Source organism: Triticum urartu, chromosome 3A (assembly GCF_056163025.1).
Source record: "Triticum urartu cultivar PI428250 chromosome 3A, HENAU_Tu73, whole genome shotgun sequence".
Lineage (NCBI taxonomy): Eukaryota > Viridiplantae > Streptophyta > Magnoliopsida > Poales > Poaceae > Triticum > Triticum urartu.
This window is the reverse complement of record NC_141875.1, coordinates 103,692,099-103,711,420: the sequence shown is the minus strand read 5'-3', so window position 1 is coordinate 103,711,420 and position 19,322 is coordinate 103,692,099. Positions and strand designations below refer to the sequence as shown.

The following is a 19,322-nucleotide window of genomic DNA, read 5'->3' as shown; positions in this document are numbered from 1 at the left end:
CGGCATGCAACAGGGAGGGGAAGAAGAGGAGAGGAAGGTCGTGGCCTCACCGGCGGTGTAGGGACTAGGCAACGGGAGTTGAGGAGGAGGTGCGGGGTTGAGGAGGCGTTCCGGCTGGGTCCGACGAAGGCGCGAGGTGGCAGCGACGTTGACGGCGTCGAGCAGGCGTCGGGCCACGAGGGAGAGGGGACAGGGCCGCGAGGAGGACGGCGACGAGGTGGTTGGGCGATGCTGGGTTTGGGCGTCAGTGGCGGGGCGCGAGGCCGCGCGGTCGCCAGTGTCCGCTGCCCCGACCTGGATCGGGGGGGAGTGAAGAGGGAGCGAGGGGATCGTGGGGTGTGGGGGGAGTGGAGGTGGGGATAGGGTTACGGGAGAGTAGGGGGCTTTGTAGGTGGGGGTGGTTGGGCCAGTTCGGCTGGGCTCAGTTGGCCGGGTGTTTCCCTTTTACTATTTTGTTTTACTTTTTCTTTTACTTATTTTTATTAGTAGTTTTCTATTTTATTCTCTATTTAATTTTGTTTTATAAAATACACAAACAATACCTAAATTAGTGTTTATAATATACTACTGCCTCAATAATTCTTATCCCAAAATAAAACGGTTTAATATTTTATAAAAATCGAAAGGCCCTTATTTGATGGTTTTAACTACTGTTTTACTTATTATATAGCCTTTAATTATATTTTAAATATGTGGATTCTCCACCATAATTACTTATGATTTAGTTGACTTGTTTAGAACATTTTAGTTTTAAATGTTTGAAAACTTCTAGTTTGACTTTATTTAAATTTGAATTTGAACGAGTTTTGAATTAACGCGAGATTATCAACAGTAATTATGGTGAGATGGCAACATTAGTCGAGGTTTACTGTAGCCTAATTATCCGGGTGTCATAAATATGGTGCACAATCCCTGGTTAGCTCTTGACAAGTCTACTAGATGGATGTATTTACACAACATTTTCTTTGCAGGGAATATTTACACAGCATTTAGCATGCAAAGAAGGTTGTTTGCCAAGTTAGGGGTAAGAATCCTAGTTCTACAGCTTTCCTCCAATTGAGTACCGCTGAATTGCAAGATCATTAACTTGCAATCAAATGTAATGTTAACGACTAAATGACATTTGCATTACCTCGCCTTGTGATCTGTTGTCACAACTCTAGCCTAGGGTAATATAATAAATATATTAGAGAGCATCCATATATCATATTTAAATTTAAAAAATGAATTGACGGAAACTCAAAGCCTCAAAATTAAGTAAAGGGCAAAAACCCAAAAAAAATATTCAAATTTTCGAAAACGACTTGCTAAACCCTAGAAGTTTTGGCAAGAGCTTATAATAAATATCAGATTCTTCCAAAAAGTCCTAAAGGTTTAAGAAGAATTATTCTGGCTTTGAATTTAAATCACTATTGTATTTGGCTAGGTTTATATTCTGCTATAAATGGAATATAAATTCAAAATTCCCGAAACTTTAGGTGTAGCCTTGAATTGGTCCACAGTGTAGTCACATTTAAAATTTCAGAAGATTGGCTTTGATTTGAACCTCTAATTAAATTCACATCTTCACATCAAAGGCAAATAAAAGAAAAACATGAACAAATGAAAAATAAAAGAGGCAGAGCAACTTACCTGAGGCCCAGTACTGTAGGAGCCCAACCAACCCAAGATACCAGTTGTCCCCCTATCAAGAGCAACTAATTGAGCGCTCCTTCGGGAGCCTCACCAAGGGTCACTTAGGGTGGGCTGAGAGCACGCCACTTGACGCGCTCTCGACTGTCACAACGTGTCACGCTCTGGATGCTCTCTTTATTTTTTTTATTTTTCCGCGCATGCTTTCGGATTTCAGATTTTTTTTCTTTTTCTTTTTACTTTTCGGTTTTTCATCTGTCTTTCTTGGCTTTTTGAAAAAAACAATTGCGCAAAAAAACACGTTTCATTTTTTATTTTTGCTTCCCCGAGAGGCATGGTCGAGCCTCTAAAAAAAGAATGTGTTTCTTTTTGCTTTCGCGAGAGGCACGGTTTAGCTTCCGTGAGAGACACATGTTTGTTTCTGCGAGAGGCACGGCCGTGCCTCTCGGAAATGGAAAAAAACACATTCTCCTTTTTTTTTCCGTTCCGTGAGAGACACGGTTTTGCTTTTGCGAGATGCACGGCCGTGCCTCTCGGAAACGTAAAAAAGAGCATGTTTTCTTTTTTTTCCTTTTGTGAGAGGCACGGATTTGCTAAAAAACATGTTTTTCTTTCTTCGGCGAGATGCATGACCGTGCCTCTCGGAAACGTAAAAAAATGCGCTTTTCTTTTTCTTTTTTCCTTTCGTGAAAGGCACGATTTTGCCTCTGCAAGAGGCACGGCCGTGCCTTTCGGAAACAAAAAAAAGAACAATATTTTTTCCCCTTCCGCTAGATGCGTGGCCGTGCCTCTTGAAAACGTTAAAAAACGTGTTTTGTTTTTTATTTTTTCTCCACTGCCATGAGCTCAAAGGTGCATGCTTCCATTTCCTCAGCTCTCCGAAGAACCTGACAGCAGCCATGGCCGGCGACGACTTCGAGAATCTGCGCTCAAGCTTCCCCTCTCTTGTCAAGGAGCTGATTGCCAAGTGCTCGGTCGACGCCTAAGCTCAGTGATGGTTGATGGATCCTCTGATGCTCACTAATTATGCTTTGCTAGCTACCGGTAGTGCATGGATGGTTAATTAATTATTGTACTACTCCTACTAGCTAGGTATCGCTGGGAACCATTACATTACGTCTCTACTAATATGGTAAGCATGCTAGCTAGCTCTCTTATGTCTAATATTGTTTCAGCAAGGGTACTCTGGCGGTGTTAAAAATGTTATTATATTATGGGACGGAGGGAGTAGTTGTTTGCTTGTCATGTTCAAAATGTCTACATCCGCCGTATTTCATTGCATGTGTGCAAAACTTGCCAATTAATCAGTAATGGAGGGTATTGTGAGTATCAGGTGACGTTGCTGATTGAATCACTATTTCTTCTGCAAAACAATCCGTGAAACATTTGTTCTGCAAATTCTCTTGCTAAACCGTTGTGTTCTCCACTAGTAAATAACACATGCATTTTTTTCCTAATGGTTTTGCTAATCCAAAGTCGCCTGCTGTTTCTTAGGTCCAAATCAATTTCTAAAAAGTCAACTTCTTCAGTAAACTATTAATATCTCCATATCAAAATATAAGACATTTTTGTAGGCTGAAACATCTTATTTTAGGCTAGTTTTGTAGACTAAAACATCTTATTTTGGCATGGAGGTAATGCTTTCTAAGGTTTTCGACCAATCACAGGATGCATCTTCCATCTATCACTGTCCACTGCAACGTGCATATTGATTTTGAATTATCCAAAGCTATGATTTTTTTTCTGCAAAGGCCGGGAGAGCTCTCTTCCGTTATCTAACAAAACACAACCAACAAATACTTTCGAATTCGTCCTTAAAAGACCTCAAATACCCGCTGAACGGGAATAGTAAACGTTAGCCTCTGATAAAATAATCGCCGGCCGGCAGGATTTGAATATGACCTGAAGGAATCGTCCGCACAGCAGTTCCGACGCATAAAAGAAACCCACTAGTTGAGATCATGGCACGCTTGGCTTGTATCAAACTGTTACCTCATTCATTCCAGTATCGTAGAGAGAACGGCCCGGTTAAAACAACACCGCCAACCAGGCGGCGTCAGGTTATTCAGGTGTCCATGCAGCGCGCACAGATGACAAAACAGAACCGAACCGAAATTCTTACAAAAAGATGCACCATACTGTTCTGAGTTTGGCACTAATTGCCGTGGCGCAACAAGAAAAAAAGGTTCAGCTGCGGTTTATTTTACTGCCATGGCAGGCAGCGGGCATGTCAGCGTCCCTACGTTTCCGTGATCGACTCAAAATTTGTATACCATATCTGCCGTGTATCCTAAATCCTTGAGAAGGCCAGTGACCTGCAAAAGAAATCAAATTGGATTGAAGAAGCGGCTAAAAGGGAAAAAATAAATGCTGTAAATACAGTGTACAGTCCGTATCAATGGTGTGCTCCCTTGTTAGCTCTTGACAGGTATATTAGATGGATAATTTAGCATGCAAAGAAGGTCATTTGCCTACCCAGGGATAAGAATCCTAGTCCTACTGCTTTCCTCCAATTGAGTACTACCGAATTGTAAGATTGTTAAATTGCAATCAAATGTACTGTTAATGACAAAATAACATTCGCATTACCTCGCCCTGTGAATAATCCTTTGCCTTATTTCCAGATATGTGATTCATCATTCCAGGAGGACCACAAACCTGACCAAATAAAAACCACGATGAAAAAGGTCTCCTAATAATCCAATTACAGTATAAGAATGGGGTTATCGATATCCATAAACAATGATTCATTGACACTGAGAGAGATAACAAACAAGCTACCATGGACAAAAGTATTCAGATGATATGCTGCTAAAGGCACAGCATGTTCAGAAATGTCAGAAACTACTCACAAGAATAAGAGAATCCTCCCCTGGGCCTGGCAAACCTTTCAAAACCATGTCCTTTGATATGTAGCCAACACCACCCCTCCAGTCACTTGATGGTTTATCGACTGTATAAAACACCTGAAATGTTGCAAAGATATCATGCTTAGCAGTAACTTCACCCATGTGGCAATTGAGCAACCCCAGCAATTCACCAAAGCTAACCTTGAAATTAGGATAGCTGCTGGCAAGTCTATCTAACTCCTTTTTCAGCAAGATATCATCTGGTGACACATTGGCGTAGATCAAGGAAACCTAGACAAGAAGAACAAAGAAAGAATAAGATTAGAATATACAAGGAACATTAACCCAACGATAGAATACTGATGTTGTTTGTGAAAACTATATATAGAGACGTTAATCTGCCTTGCAGCATCGCTGATTAGGGCATAGTGTTGCAGAATGTTCAAGACTTCAAGAAAAATATACTTCTCAACAAAAAGCATATGCATCAAAGTGCATGAAGTCAATGCAAAGAAGCAAAATTGTGATGACAGTTTACCTGAGTGTTGTCATCAGGGTTTTTCAGGATGGCCCTAACAACTTGCAGCATTGGCGTTATGCCAGTACCACCAGCAACCTGGAAGCATAGGAATAAACTGCATTTAGTATATTTGATATGGCTACAGAGCTATGCTTTAATAGAAACAAAAAGGAAAAGAACCAACTGCTCGAAAGCTGTTAAACTAAAGTTATAAGTAAACAAATAATATGAGTACTAGTTTCTCAGCATTGGCCTTGCTGAAATAAAATAAGAAGGTAGATGCTTTGCTAAACTTAAGGTTCTGCCTTACCATGCCAATTTGTCTTTTCATATTTGGGCTATATCTGAGCTTTTCAATGGGCCTATAAGGGAAAGACTTCAGTCACTGAGAGGTAATAATATGTGACGCAGCTAAATCAGATTTTCATTTCACTTTACCCTTTGACTTCGAGAACATCTCCTGGCTTCAAATTAGCAAAATGCTGAGACATTTTCCCTTCAGGATAAACCTGTGCAATAGAAGATCTTCTCAGTATTTTGTGATTCCATTTTCAAAACAAGCTAGCAAATTGCAATAGCACAATAAAAAGAACCATGAATATTCACAAGCAACTAGCAGGTTATGGAATGTAGACATCAATTTTTTGGATACCTTGATTAATAGGTCGAAATATCCTTTAGAATCTGGGTCAGAGATAGGTGTGTACCTGCAGACAACAGGATAAAAGTCTCGTTCGAATTTAATTGATCAAAATTACTATTATAAATTAGGTTATCATATGCAAAAATGGAGAAAAGCTTCTGTGTTTGCTTACGGGCGAATGACGTATTTTCTTTTTCCCTCCACTTCCTGACCTATGGGGGCCCTGAAATGATATAATTGTTTTTGAATGATTAACGTATGTGCAATAATGTGTTTGCTTGATAAAAATAGCATCATTCTTAAGCAATAATTATTATTAGATAGAACAGTGGTTTAAGTTATGGTTAATAGAACAGCTGTTTAAGTTAAGGTTATTAGAACATCATCAGGATCTACGGCATTCATTTAGTTATTCATTTGACATGACTGCGTTTAAAGTTCAGAGAAAAAACCTCTTGGCAGAGATATCTTAGGACTTGGGGACATTAATAAATAGAAATACCTTGTTACGAGACATGAGGCAACATCCAGGCCCAGCTTAGTAGATGGGTCAAACGAAAATCTGCCAGGTAAAATCGCTTGCATAAGACTCAAAATATGAGAACATTACAGATGAACTTAAAAAATAAAACAGCATGATAAAGAGCTGATATTTCAAAGAAAGTTGATTTGCAAATGTAAGTTTGCGTCATTTTGGATTCTTTATGATCTGGTCTACTAAAAATTTGGTATGAAAGTTGAGTGACAAAGAAAGAGAAGTTGTTAACATGAACAACAGAAATCACAGGTGAATTCAGTAACCAATACGTCTAAGCACTGTATTGAAACATACAGACATGCTAGAAGATAATCTACGCAGTAACAATATATCTGCCTATATTGTCACGTAACACAATAAACTATTTAATGCAATCATGTCATCACAAAAATAGAACTACGGTAACCATTACCTGAATAGCTCTGAATCATGACTAACTGTTGCCTTCTCCTGGAGCTTGAATTCTAACCATTTCTCAGGGTTAAGGGCTGAAAAAGAGAAGGACATAAAGCATTAGTTTACAACTAAAAGCACAACTGATACATATTGTCGCACACTGAAATAACTGAATTGTCTAACGAAAAGGACCACTTTAAACTATAATAAGCTAGCAACCTAAAACTAGAGTTTGGACTCAGGATAACAGGATTCACAGACTTTGACGTTAAGATCATCACACTGGATGTCATATCTGATTCTAAGCAACTAAGTCTTGTAAAACAGCTACGGAGCAGTATCTCACTTTGGAACAAGGCAAAGTAGTCAAATTAGGGTCATAAAAGGTCACTGTACTTAATGGCTAGACATAACTCTTGACAGCACAGTTTCTATCCGCTCATGCCAAAATCCAGCATTCCATCATCTGACAACATAAGTTCATGTACACTAAGTAACTGACAGAGGCATCAGACATGTCTCGATTAACAGTGAGAGGCCTTGATCTATTGTTCATAACAAATGGATGCCTGGCAATGCTATGCGCTTAGGGTTTTGTCATGTGTATTGTGGGATCAGCCTCCTGTCGGCTTGGATTGTAGACCACATTTCGCACACTCTCTCAGTGAATCTATACACAAAGCTCTCGTGTTTTGTCGAAATAGGAAAACAAACAGATAATTGGACACATTTTACTGCACTCTACCGATGCTCCTGACCCAAAAACTTTGTCTAGAAGTCGCTGGTCCTCCGCCAAACCAAAGTGTGGAGATCGAAAACTTCTGGCAGTAGACACCCTTTGCGGGTTCAATTGCAGAAGCACATATCAGGCATAACACTATGTTCATTCATCTTGCTACTGAGGAAATGGCATGACATGACAAATGAGATACAGATTTACAAGCTGAATTGTGTAAACTGACAAACCCCTACAGCCACAAGATCGAGAGGAATTTCAAATTTTACAACGAACAGAGCTGGAGCTCACCAACTTTGGCAGCGGCATCTTCCCCCTTCTCCTCCATGTGCGCCTGCAATCATTCGGCACCGTGAGGCAAACATAAACATCGCTTCTTCCCCCTACTAGCCACGACTAGATAGTATATATACGAAGAGGAAAAAAAAACAAAGGGTAAATGGAGGGGAGGCGCAGGCAGGTCTCGTACGACGGTGGGGTTCGACGAGGCGTAGAAGAGCGCGGCCCCGCCAACGGCGGCGGCGGCGGCCAGCGGCGCGCGGCCGCGGTAGGTCCCGGCGAGCCTACGCATCAGCAGAGCCGCCATGTTGCGTCGCGGCGGAGGGATCCGATCTGGCGAGGGGCTCCTTCGCCGGCGCGGCGTCGGTGGTGGCGGAAATAAAGCGGGGGGCGGTCCGTCTCGCAACGGAAGCCGATCTGGGGGAGTGTGCTGTGGTGTGGTGACTGGTGACCTGCCTGTGTGTACGTAGAGATTTTGTGTGGGCTTTGGCAGTGTTTAACGATCCCTTCGATGTGGAATGGAAAAATGCGGAAACATTTTCATTTTTTATAATAATTATTGTAGACAGGTTGGCCTAGATTATGCACTGGTTTTTCTAAAATTTTCTTGAGGATTTTCAGCCAGCATGATGCACCAGATTTGCAACTGGTTGTGGAGTATTGTGGTGCATGTTATTGCACGAGGTATTAAAATGTTCATCGTTGTTTCTTTGTAAATATCACTGCAAGGTGATTGTTTTACCTTTTTTTTGTCCCGCGTCACTTCGTGGTCCGGATGTGGATGTTTAGCAGTTGGTTATGTTGGTTATGGTGAAATTTCCTGTGTTCATTCCTAACCGTAGTTCATTGTGACTGACGGCCTACTCGTTGTCACCAAGAGTATGGCATCTTTGAGGGACATGGATAATCTGCTTCCGAACTCAAATACACCCGCATGAACAGTAATTCTAGAAAAGTAAATCAATCAAAATGAACATCAACAAATTTTCGAACATCCTGCCAATTTTTACATTGAAATGACATCTGCGGAGGCCTGTAAAAAAACAAAAATTGGGGCTCAAAAAGACACATTTTGGAGCACTCATTTTCTTTTTGGCACACGCCTTTAAAGATGTATTTTCATGGCGAAATTTTGCTAGATGTTGTAATATTTGTTGATGTTCATCCAAAAAAATATCAAAGAAAAATACTATTATTTTTAGAATTTACTGTCCATGCAGGTGTATTTGTGCTCAAGATTGGAGTAACACTTTCGTCCTTTGAGTGTACTAGATGACTTGTTGCGTCAATGGCGCAAAGGGCGAGGGCAAGCCAAGCATTCAATAAATATTTAGATATAAAGTTGATAGGTAGTGTTATAAGAAAGGCAGTATCTTATCTACACTGCCTTTATCAAGCAAGCTACATAGGTAAAGATGCATCATATATATAGCTTTGATTATTTATGATCATTTAGCTCGTGGTGAGTAGTGATGAATCTCAGGTAGAACATTGTCATTGCCATTGTTACACGTGCCCCTTTAATACCATGTGCTCGTCAGATTTTTTTTGCATTTTTCGACAACTTAGTGTTTGAGAAAATTCATACGGTAAGAACTTATGCCCCTTTACATACAGAAAGATTACATAGGTTTATTTAAAAAATATACTATGTACCATCAAAATCATATTTCAAAACATATTTTTGTATCATGGCCTTTCTTTTATAGTTATGATTTTATATACCAAACCAGTGTAATTAGCATAATGAACAATAATTTTGATTTACACATATATTAACGTTCCTCTCCAATTGCACAGATGAGCATTTCCTTAGATGGGGCTGCTTCCAAAACTCAAACTATCTAAATCATAGTAAAAACTTTAGTGGAAATCTCAGGAACACAAATAGTAATAGGATTGGTTAGAGTAAGTTGTGCTGCAAATGGAAACAAAAAATGCCAGTATCTTTATTCAAATATTGCTCGAAAGCACATGCCTAGGACGTTGCATCCAGATGTTTCCTCTTGCAAGTTCACAATCTCTATATCATCTGAATACTATCTTAAAAGGTTTGGATGCGAGAAAATAACACCTTGGGTAGGCATTTGTAATTCAAAAAGAGCAAACAACTCAATAGTAGATTTTGGAACTGCTAATCCTCCCGAAGTCTTTGCATAATAGGAGTATAGTAGTGCACATGCTATGCTGCAGAAGATTTAAAAATGGTAGATGGCAATAAATAGGCAACTACAAAAATAATCTCTTGACAGAAAGCATAGGGGTCAGGTCAACATAATTAATAAAAATGATCTCCACCGGTTAAGAAATAAACAATGCAACTACACACAGATCAAACCATCATTTGTGCTTGGCATCTTTTTGGGCAGCGGCAGCAGTTGCGCGTCGCTCGGCGTCTTGGGCAGCTGCAGCAGTTGCGCATCGCTCGGCGTCTTGCCATTCTTCAAGAGCACTAGGACTTCCTCGCCACCTCCCTCGCCATATCTCTATGATTATGCATTCCAAATCGAGCAGGAAGTACAAACTTCAGAGTTCAGAATTACCATGCCAACTAAATTCATCATCAGAATTTGTTCGACACCTGCTTTCCTAGCTACTCAGCCAAGCCAAGGCAGGGTCGGCGTAGGGTTCTGGAAGAGGCCCATGGAGAACTTGACGCGCAGGATCCGGGTGACGGCGTCGTCGATCCTGCTCATGGGCATCACATTACTGTTGACGCGGCCAGTCAGGATGCTGATGAACTGCTGGTAGTTGTTAGGCACCATGAGCTGCAACATCACATCATGATCGGTATCAACTCATTAAGCAACATTGCTGCAAGCACAAATAAGCAAGTATTGTCTGCTTACCATGTCAAGGCCGGCAAGGATAGAAGCCTTGACCGAGTGAGTAGTCAGATCCTGCAGGGGTGGTGATCCTGTCAATGCCCTCCCAGTTGGAGGTTATGAAACCATAAAGTTAAGAAGCGACAAAGGCAATGAGCATCTGAACATCTGGAGGATCCAACTAATGAATTTTAGCGTGCAATTGTTTTCCACTCTTTTTTACCTGTAATTTGGGTGTGTTCTTGAGGTATCCGGGGACAAGGTCTAGGTTGGCATGCATCTTGACCCTATTCCAGCTGGAGTAGGAGATCGTGACGGTGGAGACGCCCTTATCCATGGCGTTCTTGTACGCCGGCATGTGGATGTTCATCAGGCTCTTGCGGTTGATGATGGTGTTGTATGAAAGCTGCATATAGCATACCAAAAGCAAGTTTGCTAAGCGCTAATACACTGCAATTTGTGTAAAGTAGGAGGCATGATGGACCACACATATAGTAGGAACAATTAGCAAATTAAGATGTTGTAGTAATTGTACCTCAGAAACGAAGATCGCCATTTGCATGGTTCCACCAGGTTGTACCCCACCGGATTAACAAATCAATCCCACCAGTACAAATGCCCTCTAGAAAAGAAAGAAATGAATGGAATCACAATCATTTTCACAAGTGAAAAAGCAACTAAATAGCAAGAAGCACCTAAATGAAACGTTGTGTTCAGAAGAACTAATGCAATTAAATATGGCCGACCGACAAAATATTAACAGAGATACAAAAACTAACACAGTAAGTACCACAATGATTATACAACAACATGATCATTTTGCATGCACTGAATCTTAGCGCCATTACTTATACAGTAGAAATCAAATTAAACGGAAGTCGCTAGAAATTAGTAGATGTAAGTTAATGCACAAACAAACTAAGACTATAAAACAATCTGGTCATATGAGCTAACCATGTAAACTCTTACAATGGGTAGTGACAGTGTGCAGTAATACGGTTTCTTTTAGAAGCATTCCAAAAAATTGATCAACTAAATGGAAGCAAAGAATAGGAAGTGATCCAACCTTTTCCTCGCATCAGATCCAATATTTTCAGTGGCATCCTTTTTTGTGATTAGTCCAGAACATAAATTGATCCTTCTTCCTTGTTACTTCCAAAACAAAATCAAATCAAGATCATAATGAGCAAATTTTAGTTAGTACATCAAATGGAATAAAATCTGTCAAATTGCTTCCGTAAAAGAATAGTCTGAATTGTACAAACATGCTTAATAACAATCATGGTCTAGCAAAACCAAAACGACCAGATCAGTATATGCCATTGCTCACCATTGATATGTTACAAAACCTGGGTCAATTAAGCCGCCAACCTGTTTACAAGCAAGCACAAAACACTATAAACAGCATGAGGCAAACCTTGCAAAAACCCTGGATGAGTCGGGTGGATCTCAAACAATGTTAATTATTATTATTATTATACTCACCTCCTCACATAACCAGTTTCAGATGCAGATAGCAGAATCACCAACAGAAAAAAATTTATATTCAGAAATTTATCCCTTGCTTGCATTTGCAACATTTGAACAGAGCCCATAAACTCAGAATCAATCTAGACTGGTCCTATAAACAGGAGTATTTGCTATCCATAAACAAAACAATGATACCCAGATCATGCAACAACAGCGGCCCCTCCACTAATTCATCATTGACAACAAGCCCACGAGGAAGAAATGGCAAACACAAGGTATATCTTATTCTTATAGTTATACAACCGAGGAAGACATGGTAAACACAAAGGGTATATCTTGTTCTTATAGTTATACAATAGAACATCTATAAATTGGATTATCTAAACTGAATAATGAAAAACTGTGAACTTAACTATTTTACCTGTAGCTAAAAAATGAAAACCATATATCATAAAAGCCTTCCACCTGATAGGGGAAAAACAACGTTTCTTTCATAAATAGCAAGGATACTATTCAATCTGTTTTTCAGCAAAAAAGAGATGTCGCAAAATGCCAGGCTTTCTAGAGTATACATATCACATAAAGAGGGGAAAGCCTAGCATAGCAAGCGAAATAGTTGTTCTTACCAAAGCATTATCAGGCAATTAGCCGAAATATCTGATGAGGCTTGAAGGGGAGAGAAGGATTGAGAGAAGCTCACCTTGAAATCATCCATCCCTCTATGCCAGTGCCGCTCTGAGCTCCTCCCATGCACACCATCTTTAGCTGTCGGAACATCCCCTTCCCAGCAGATCCATGACACTGCTGCTCCTTGTCACACCGTGAGCTGTCCGTCGCCTGGGTCTCCGGCCCCCTTCTCCACCCCACACTGCTGGTGCATTCTACATCCTTCAGCATGTGGCAGCACAAAATCCCCATGCAAGCAAATTGACCATACTTTCAATCGAACTCTTCCCCATCGTCTATCATCTTCACTTTGTAAGACACCTTGCTCCATTTCTCTCTTCTCTTTGCGTCATAATGTGTTCTGATACACTTCTTCCTCTTTTTGAACCTCCACTACCTGGTATGATCCACCCTCGAATAGAATCTTTCCACTACCTGGTATGATCCACCCTCGAATATATCTTGTCTGCGTGCCGCTCTATGGCACCGCTCCACTCTGTTAATAAGACACACATTCACATTAGTAATTAGTCTACCATTTTCAGTTTTATGACCAAACAAATTAAAACCAAAAAAACCTAGAATCCTTGTCATTTCCTTCTCATAGCTCTTGCCCGACTAATGGTCAAATTGAAGTCTCGTGTACTGCCTCGAGAAAGTGTGCATTGGACTGCTTGTCGCATGTATGTCTTCAGCATGCTCTTGCACTCTTGCTCCTTTGTGAGATGGCTTCACCACATTTCAGTAGGATTATTAGTGTATTGCTAGGTTTTCTCAAATGCACTAACCCAACCAGCACACGGCTTCCGGTCTGGTGGTGCACACCCTACCCTGAGCCTGTAAGTTAAACATTTAATTCACATTCAAACTCTCATGTAGGATCGACCATCGAAGCCATAATTCAGAATCAAACTCCACCAAGCTAATCCAGCAGTTCAACATTATATCATTTAAGCTACGCATTAAGTAAAGGGCAGAGTCGCCTGTACTGCAGCGTCATATCGCTACAAATATTTCTGACTTTTTGGTATTTTATTACTAAGTATAAACACAGAGCAAACCATACCTTTTTTGTCAGCTTCAGGATTCATCTTCAATCAATTCTACAGATTGAGCAGGCAACCTATCCAAATTCAGATCCACATTAGAGATCCGATGCTGCACGCAACCACGCATGAAGGAGGCGGGCTGGTAAGCTTGGGGAAATCCCCACCACCGTTGCCGCCAACCGCCTGACTGCAACCAGACCCAACATTTGAGTCAGCAAGAATGGCAATTCCCGCTCCGCTATTCGCAAACACAAGACCAGAGGAACCGTATAACGCCCTCGATGCGGCTATAGCTCCCACGTGTCGAGGCATGACTTAGAGACATAACCGCATTGAAAGCAATGTCGCAAGTCAGGCAATCATTACAACATCCCATGTAATACATAATAAACAAAAGGGGGAAGATAACATAGTTGGCTTACACTCGCCACGTCACATCAGAGTACATAAATAACATTCATCATACAAATCACTCATGGCCCGACTACGGCGCCAAAATAGAAAAGACCCCCAACATGCGACAAGGCCCTGAATCGATAACCCCAACTAGGCACCACTACTGATCGTCGGGAAAGGAAACATAATAACGCTGAGAGTCCTCGTCGAACTCCCACTTGAGCTCGTACTCGTCACCTGGAGCGGAATCACCTGGACCTGCATCTGGAGTTGTAGTAACTGTGAGCCACGGGGACTCAGCAATCTCACACCCACGCGATCAAGACTATTTAAGCTTATAGGAAGGATAAGGCAAGTCTGTGGAGCTGCAGCAAGCGACTAGCATATGTGGTGGCTAACTTATACGCAAAAGAGAGCGAGAAGAGGAGGCAAGGCGCGAGCGAGAGTCTAGAGGAACAACCTGCGCAAGCATTACTCCAACGCCGTGTCCACTTCCCGGACTCCGCCGAGAAGAGGCCATCACGGCAACACACTCAGTTGATTCATTTTAATTAATTAAGATTCAAGTTGTCTACAACCAGACATTAACAAATTCCCATCTGCCCATAACCGCGGGCACGACTTTCGAAAGTTCAATCCCTGCAGGGGAGTCCCAACTTAGCCCATGACAAGCTCTCACGGTCAACGAAGGAAAAGACCTCCTCCCCAGACGTTCCGATCAGACTCGGTATCTCGGTAACTCAAGACACTTCGACAGGTTAAAACAAGACCAGCAACACCGCCCGAATGTGCCGACAAATCCCAATAGGAGCTGCACATATCTCTTTCTCAGGGCACACTCAGATGAGACTAGCTACGAGTAAAACCAACCCTCAAGTTTCCCCGAGGTGGCCCCGCAGGCAGCTCAGTTCGGACCAACACTCAGAGGGAGCACTGGCCCGTGGGGGGGCTAAAATACGATGACCCTTGAGTCTGCAGAACCCAAGGGAAAGAAAAGGCTAGGTGGAAAATGGTAAAACCAAGGTTGGGCATTGCTGGAAAAGCTTTAATCAAGGCGAAATATCAAGGGGTTCCCATAATAACCCAACCGCGTAAGGAACGCAAAATCCGGGAACATAACACCGATATGACGGAAACTAGGGCGGCAAGAGTGGAACAAAACACTAGGCGAGAGGCCGAGCCTTCCACCCTTTACCAAGTGTATAGATGCATTAAGATAACATAGCGATATAGTGATATCCCAACAAGCAAATAAAAGATGTTCCAAATAGGAACGGCTCCAATCTTCACCTGCAACTAGCAACGCTATAAGAGGGGCTGAGCAAAGCGGTAACATAGCCAATCAACGGTTTGCTAGGACAATGGTAGGTTAGAGGTTCAATCATGCAATTGGGAGGCTGACAAGCAAAAGGTAGGCATCGTAGCATTGGCATAGCAAGAGCGAGCAAACTAGCATAGCAAAGATAGTAGTGATTTCGAGGGTATGATCATCTTGCCTGCACAGTTGTCAGAGTTGACTGGATCCTCACAAGCAAACTCAACGGGCTCCTCGGTAGCGAACTCGTCTCCCGGCTCTACCCAACAAGACAAACAAGCAACAAGGATACAATCAACCACGTGCAAGACCAAGCAATATGATGAAATGATGACATGCTATGCGGGATGCGATGCGGGATGCAAAATGCAAGATATGACAGGAAATGCATGAACCTGGCCTCAACTTGGAATTTCAAGGGTGCCACTGGATAGAGGGGATGAAAACGCTTGAAAACGATATAAAGATCATTGGAATCGGAGTTACGGTTTGGAAATGGCAAGCGTTTTAAGATATGACACCGGTCTGTGATTTACAGCAAGTAGGCATCTAAATGCAACGAAATGAACATGCTAAAGCCACCAAACATGAAAACAAAATACATGGAAGTGATGTACACAAGATGGTTAACAAAACACTAGCACTGAGCCATAGGCAAATTCATCCATTAAGAGGTTCAAACAAGCATGGCAAAAATGAATATGCAAAACAGATTCCAGACTTAGTGAAATTAACACTAGTCTGAAATTTCAGACCACGAAGCCCTCTTCGGAGCAGCAAAACAACATGATAGATAACCTGAACATGACAAGTAAGAACATGGAATGGAGGTACTCAACAAGCTTAACAAAATACCCAAAGTGACCTGGGGTCAAAAGGGTTCACAAAATACTCTATCGAGCTCACGAACATAGCTCGAACACAATCAGTTTTCAGACTTAGTGAAAACTGAGACATGCAGAAATTTAACTCACGAAGGCATGTAAACGAGCTCGATGCACTCACTACGGTGCAAGTCATGGAAAGTCAAGCATATATCCAGAAAGAAGACAAAATATGCTAGCTACACATGGCAAGAACAAAGGCATAGCATGCATGGAACACTAACGGTAGCATCGGCAAAATCGCAAACAAGTTGACGATCTGCCCAGATTAACAACGAAGCAAAAGTTGAGCTCGATTGAGTCAACCTAGAGCACTCCACATATGCAAACAAAGACATGGATGGATAGAGCATAACATAGATATAAAAACTCCCTTACTGATCATCCTCAAAAGAGGCACGGATCACTAGGAAACAAGCTGGACATATAGCATCGCGAACTAAAATATCCCAGACTTAGTGAAAATCACTAAGTCCCTGAAATCAGCAATCTCAGGTACCTCTCTTCGCAAGCTTGCACAAGACAACACACACATCCTAAAAATGCATGGGTGGCACCTCTGGAAAGAAGACAAAATGCTTAACAATACAACCCAAAGGGGCACAGGCATATCATGCACGGATTAAACATGGAAAAAATGACAAAAGTGCATGATGAACTAACGGATCTGCAATTTAACTCACGAAGCCTCCTTCTAACAGTATTTAGGGCATCAAGATGACCTCAAATGCAAATGATGCAATGGAATGAAATGATGCACATGTCGAGACGAAGATTTTGATATATCATATGTCCAAAACGGAGCTACGGTTGCGGAGATACGAGCAGTCAAAGAATGCATAAAAAATATGGAGATTAGGGTTTCGGGGAGAGGTCAACCGGATCTAGATCCGGATCTCGCGGCACTGTTCACGCCGGGTCACTGTAGCACCGGAGCTCGGGCTCGCCGGAAACGGGGCTCGCGGCGGCCGGAGGAGAGGAGGGGCTCGCCGGCCGGTGGAGGGGCGGCCGGATCCGGCCCGGTCGCCGGTGGTGGAGGCGGCGGGCGGCTCGGCGGCGGAGAACCGAGGCGGGGCCGGGCGAGGCGGAGGGCGGCGATGGCGGCGGCGGTGGCTCCGGCCATCGGAGCTACGGGCGGCGGCGGAGGCCGGTGGCCTCGGGCGGCGGCGGTCGGGCCACGGCCACCTCTGGCCCGGGAGGAGGAGGAAGGGGGCCGGCGCGCGGGCCAGGCGGGCCCGGCGGCGGCGATGTGGGCGCTGCCCACGTGGCGGCGCGTGAGTGGGTGCGACGGCGGGGCGGACAACGTCCGGCGCGGGCGGACACGTCCGGCCCGGCGCGGGGGAAGATGGATCTGTTTTTTTTAGGGTTTGGAGGAGGAAGACGAGATCCGAAATGGAGGGGGGCACATATAGGCATAAGTGGAGCTAGGAGAGTCCAAATGAGGTGCGGTTTTCGGCCACGCGATCGTGATCGAACGCTCTAGGACATGGAGTAGAGTTTGGTGGGTTTTGGGCCAAAATTGAGGGGTGTTGGGCTGCAACACACACGAGGCCTTTTCGGTCCCTCGGTTAACCGTTGGAGTATCAAACGAAGTCCAAATGATACGAAACTTGACAGGCGGTCTACCGGTAGTAAACCAAGGCCGCATGGCAAGTCTCGGTCCAATCCGGAAATGTTTAATCCCCACACACGAAAGAAAGCTAGAAATGGCCACCGGAGGAGAACGAAGCGCCGGAATGCAAAACGGACAACGGGGAAAATGCTCGAATGCATGAGATGAACATGTATGCAAATGCAATGCACGAGATGACATGATAAGAGATGCACGAAAAAGAAAACAACACACGGAGACAAAGACCCGAACCCGAGAAATAAATATAACTTAACACCGGAAACGGCAAGAGTTGGATACAAATATGGAAAGTTACATCCGGGGTGTTACAAACCGGAACTGGGTGCTCATGGCTTTCGGCGAACTCCTCTCACAGTGGAACCTGAAAAAGGATGGCAATGGCGGCGACCAAGGCCCGTCAGATGGGACGCACAAGAAATCCTCAAATACTTGCAGAAAATTTATTCAGGAAATGACAGAGTAGACTGAGAATCACCAAAGCAACTCACCTCAGATATAGCACGCATCGAGGAGACCTGCTTCACCCTCAATGATCCACCACTACCTCACACACACACGTCATGGCACCTCCTACATCAAGCCATTGTGGAAGCAGAAATCTAAGAATGTGCACTGAAACCTCAAGTAGTTTCATCTCAGACAGCTCGAGCGGGCTGGCTGCCTGCCTCGGTCGCCTGGACCATGAAAGAGAGAATATGGTGGAGGCCCACCTTGACTGGTGCAAGTGAGTTCGTCCAGGCCATGAACGGCGCAAGAAGACGGCAACACGGCGGGGATGAGGGCCGTCTCCGTCCTCCCGGTCGGCCGGCGGTGACCCTCTCCCATCCAACGCCGCGCCTCCTTCTCCTCTTTCCTCTCTCTCTTTCTCCTTCCATCTTCTCCCTCTCATCTTCTCTCTCTCCCGCAGATCGAATCGAGCGTCGCCGCCCTTGCCCTTTGCTTGTAGGTCGCCGCTGTCACCGGGGAAGCTCGGATCCCGTGGTCGAAGAGATGCGGGGGAGGGGGGCAACTGACGCGGGAAGATGGAGGAGGAGGAAGAGGAAGCGAGCGAGGCGGCTAGGGTTCAGGGAGGGGATTGGGTGTGCGTGTGCCACGACCTCGGGGGAGAAGCTCGCTCTTTTTTTGCTCGCTCGCAGATGCAGCCGGCTCGTTCCTTTTTTTTCTGCTCGTTCGCAATGTTCTGCTCGCACTATTCATAGCAGACACGTGGACAGCGCGAGCTTGCCTAGCATCCCCTTCATCCTTTGTATGTTCAATTGCTTTAGGTTATCTTTGTCTTTGAACCAATATCTATTTGTTTTTTTCTTTGCGGGTGTGCTCATGAGCTGCTTTATTCAAACAAGGTTAAATACGCTTAATTAATCAATTGTGTTTCTATGTGTTTCGTCAAAAGAACTACTTCGTTTATTCTTGTGTGGATTTTCAACCAGCATGTTGTACCAGATTTATCATCGGCTGTGTAGTTTTTCGTTGTTGTAAATTGGAGATGTT

At 43.3% G+C, this 19,322-nt stretch overlaps 1 protein-coding gene across 2 annotated transcripts; it reads right to left on the bottom strand.

Moving 5' to 3' along the window:
* Positions 1-3,607: 3,607 nt before the first annotated feature.
* Positions 3,608-8,079, bottom strand: LOC125543199 (FAD/NAD(P)-binding oxidoreductase). 2 transcript variants are annotated; one of them, XM_048706465.2, is made up of 13 exons: positions 7,784-8,078; positions 7,606-7,648; positions 6,595-6,670; positions 6,147-6,206; positions 5,817-5,867; positions 5,654-5,708; positions 5,440-5,510; positions 5,312-5,363; positions 5,020-5,097; positions 4,683-4,772; positions 4,485-4,598; positions 4,222-4,290; positions 3,608-3,947 (listed from the first exon to the last, which is right to left on the bottom strand). In XM_048706465.2, the coding sequence occupies exons 1-13, from the start codon at positions 7,898-7,900 to the stop codon at positions 3,891-3,893; spliced, it is 933 nt and encodes a 310-aa protein (XP_048562422.1). In that variant the 5' UTR covers positions 7,901-8,078; the 3' UTR covers positions 3,608-3,890. The 2 variants fall into 2 exon arrangements, with proteins under 2 accessions (XP_048562422.1, XP_087402658.1); XM_087546532.1 differs by having other exon boundaries at positions 4,485-4,772; positions 7,784-8,079.
* Positions 8,080-19,322: the final 11,243 nt, after the last annotated feature.

What these genes read in the sequence shown, in the direction of transcription:
- LOC125543199 (XM_087546532.1), bottom strand. Translation starts at nt 7,900, where the DNA reads ATGGCGGCTCTGCTGATGCGTAGGCTCGCCGGGACCTACCGCGGCCGC. An exon ending in CATGATTCAGAGCTATTCAG is followed by an intron (nt 6,207 to 6,594) that starts GTAATGGTTACC and finishes TTTACCTGGCAG; the next exon opens with ATTTTCGTTTGACCCATCTA. An exon ending in AGAAAATACGTCATTCGCCC is followed by an intron (nt 5,709 to 5,816) that starts GTAAGCAAACAC and finishes TGTTGTCTGCAG; the next exon opens with GTACACACCTATCTCTGACC.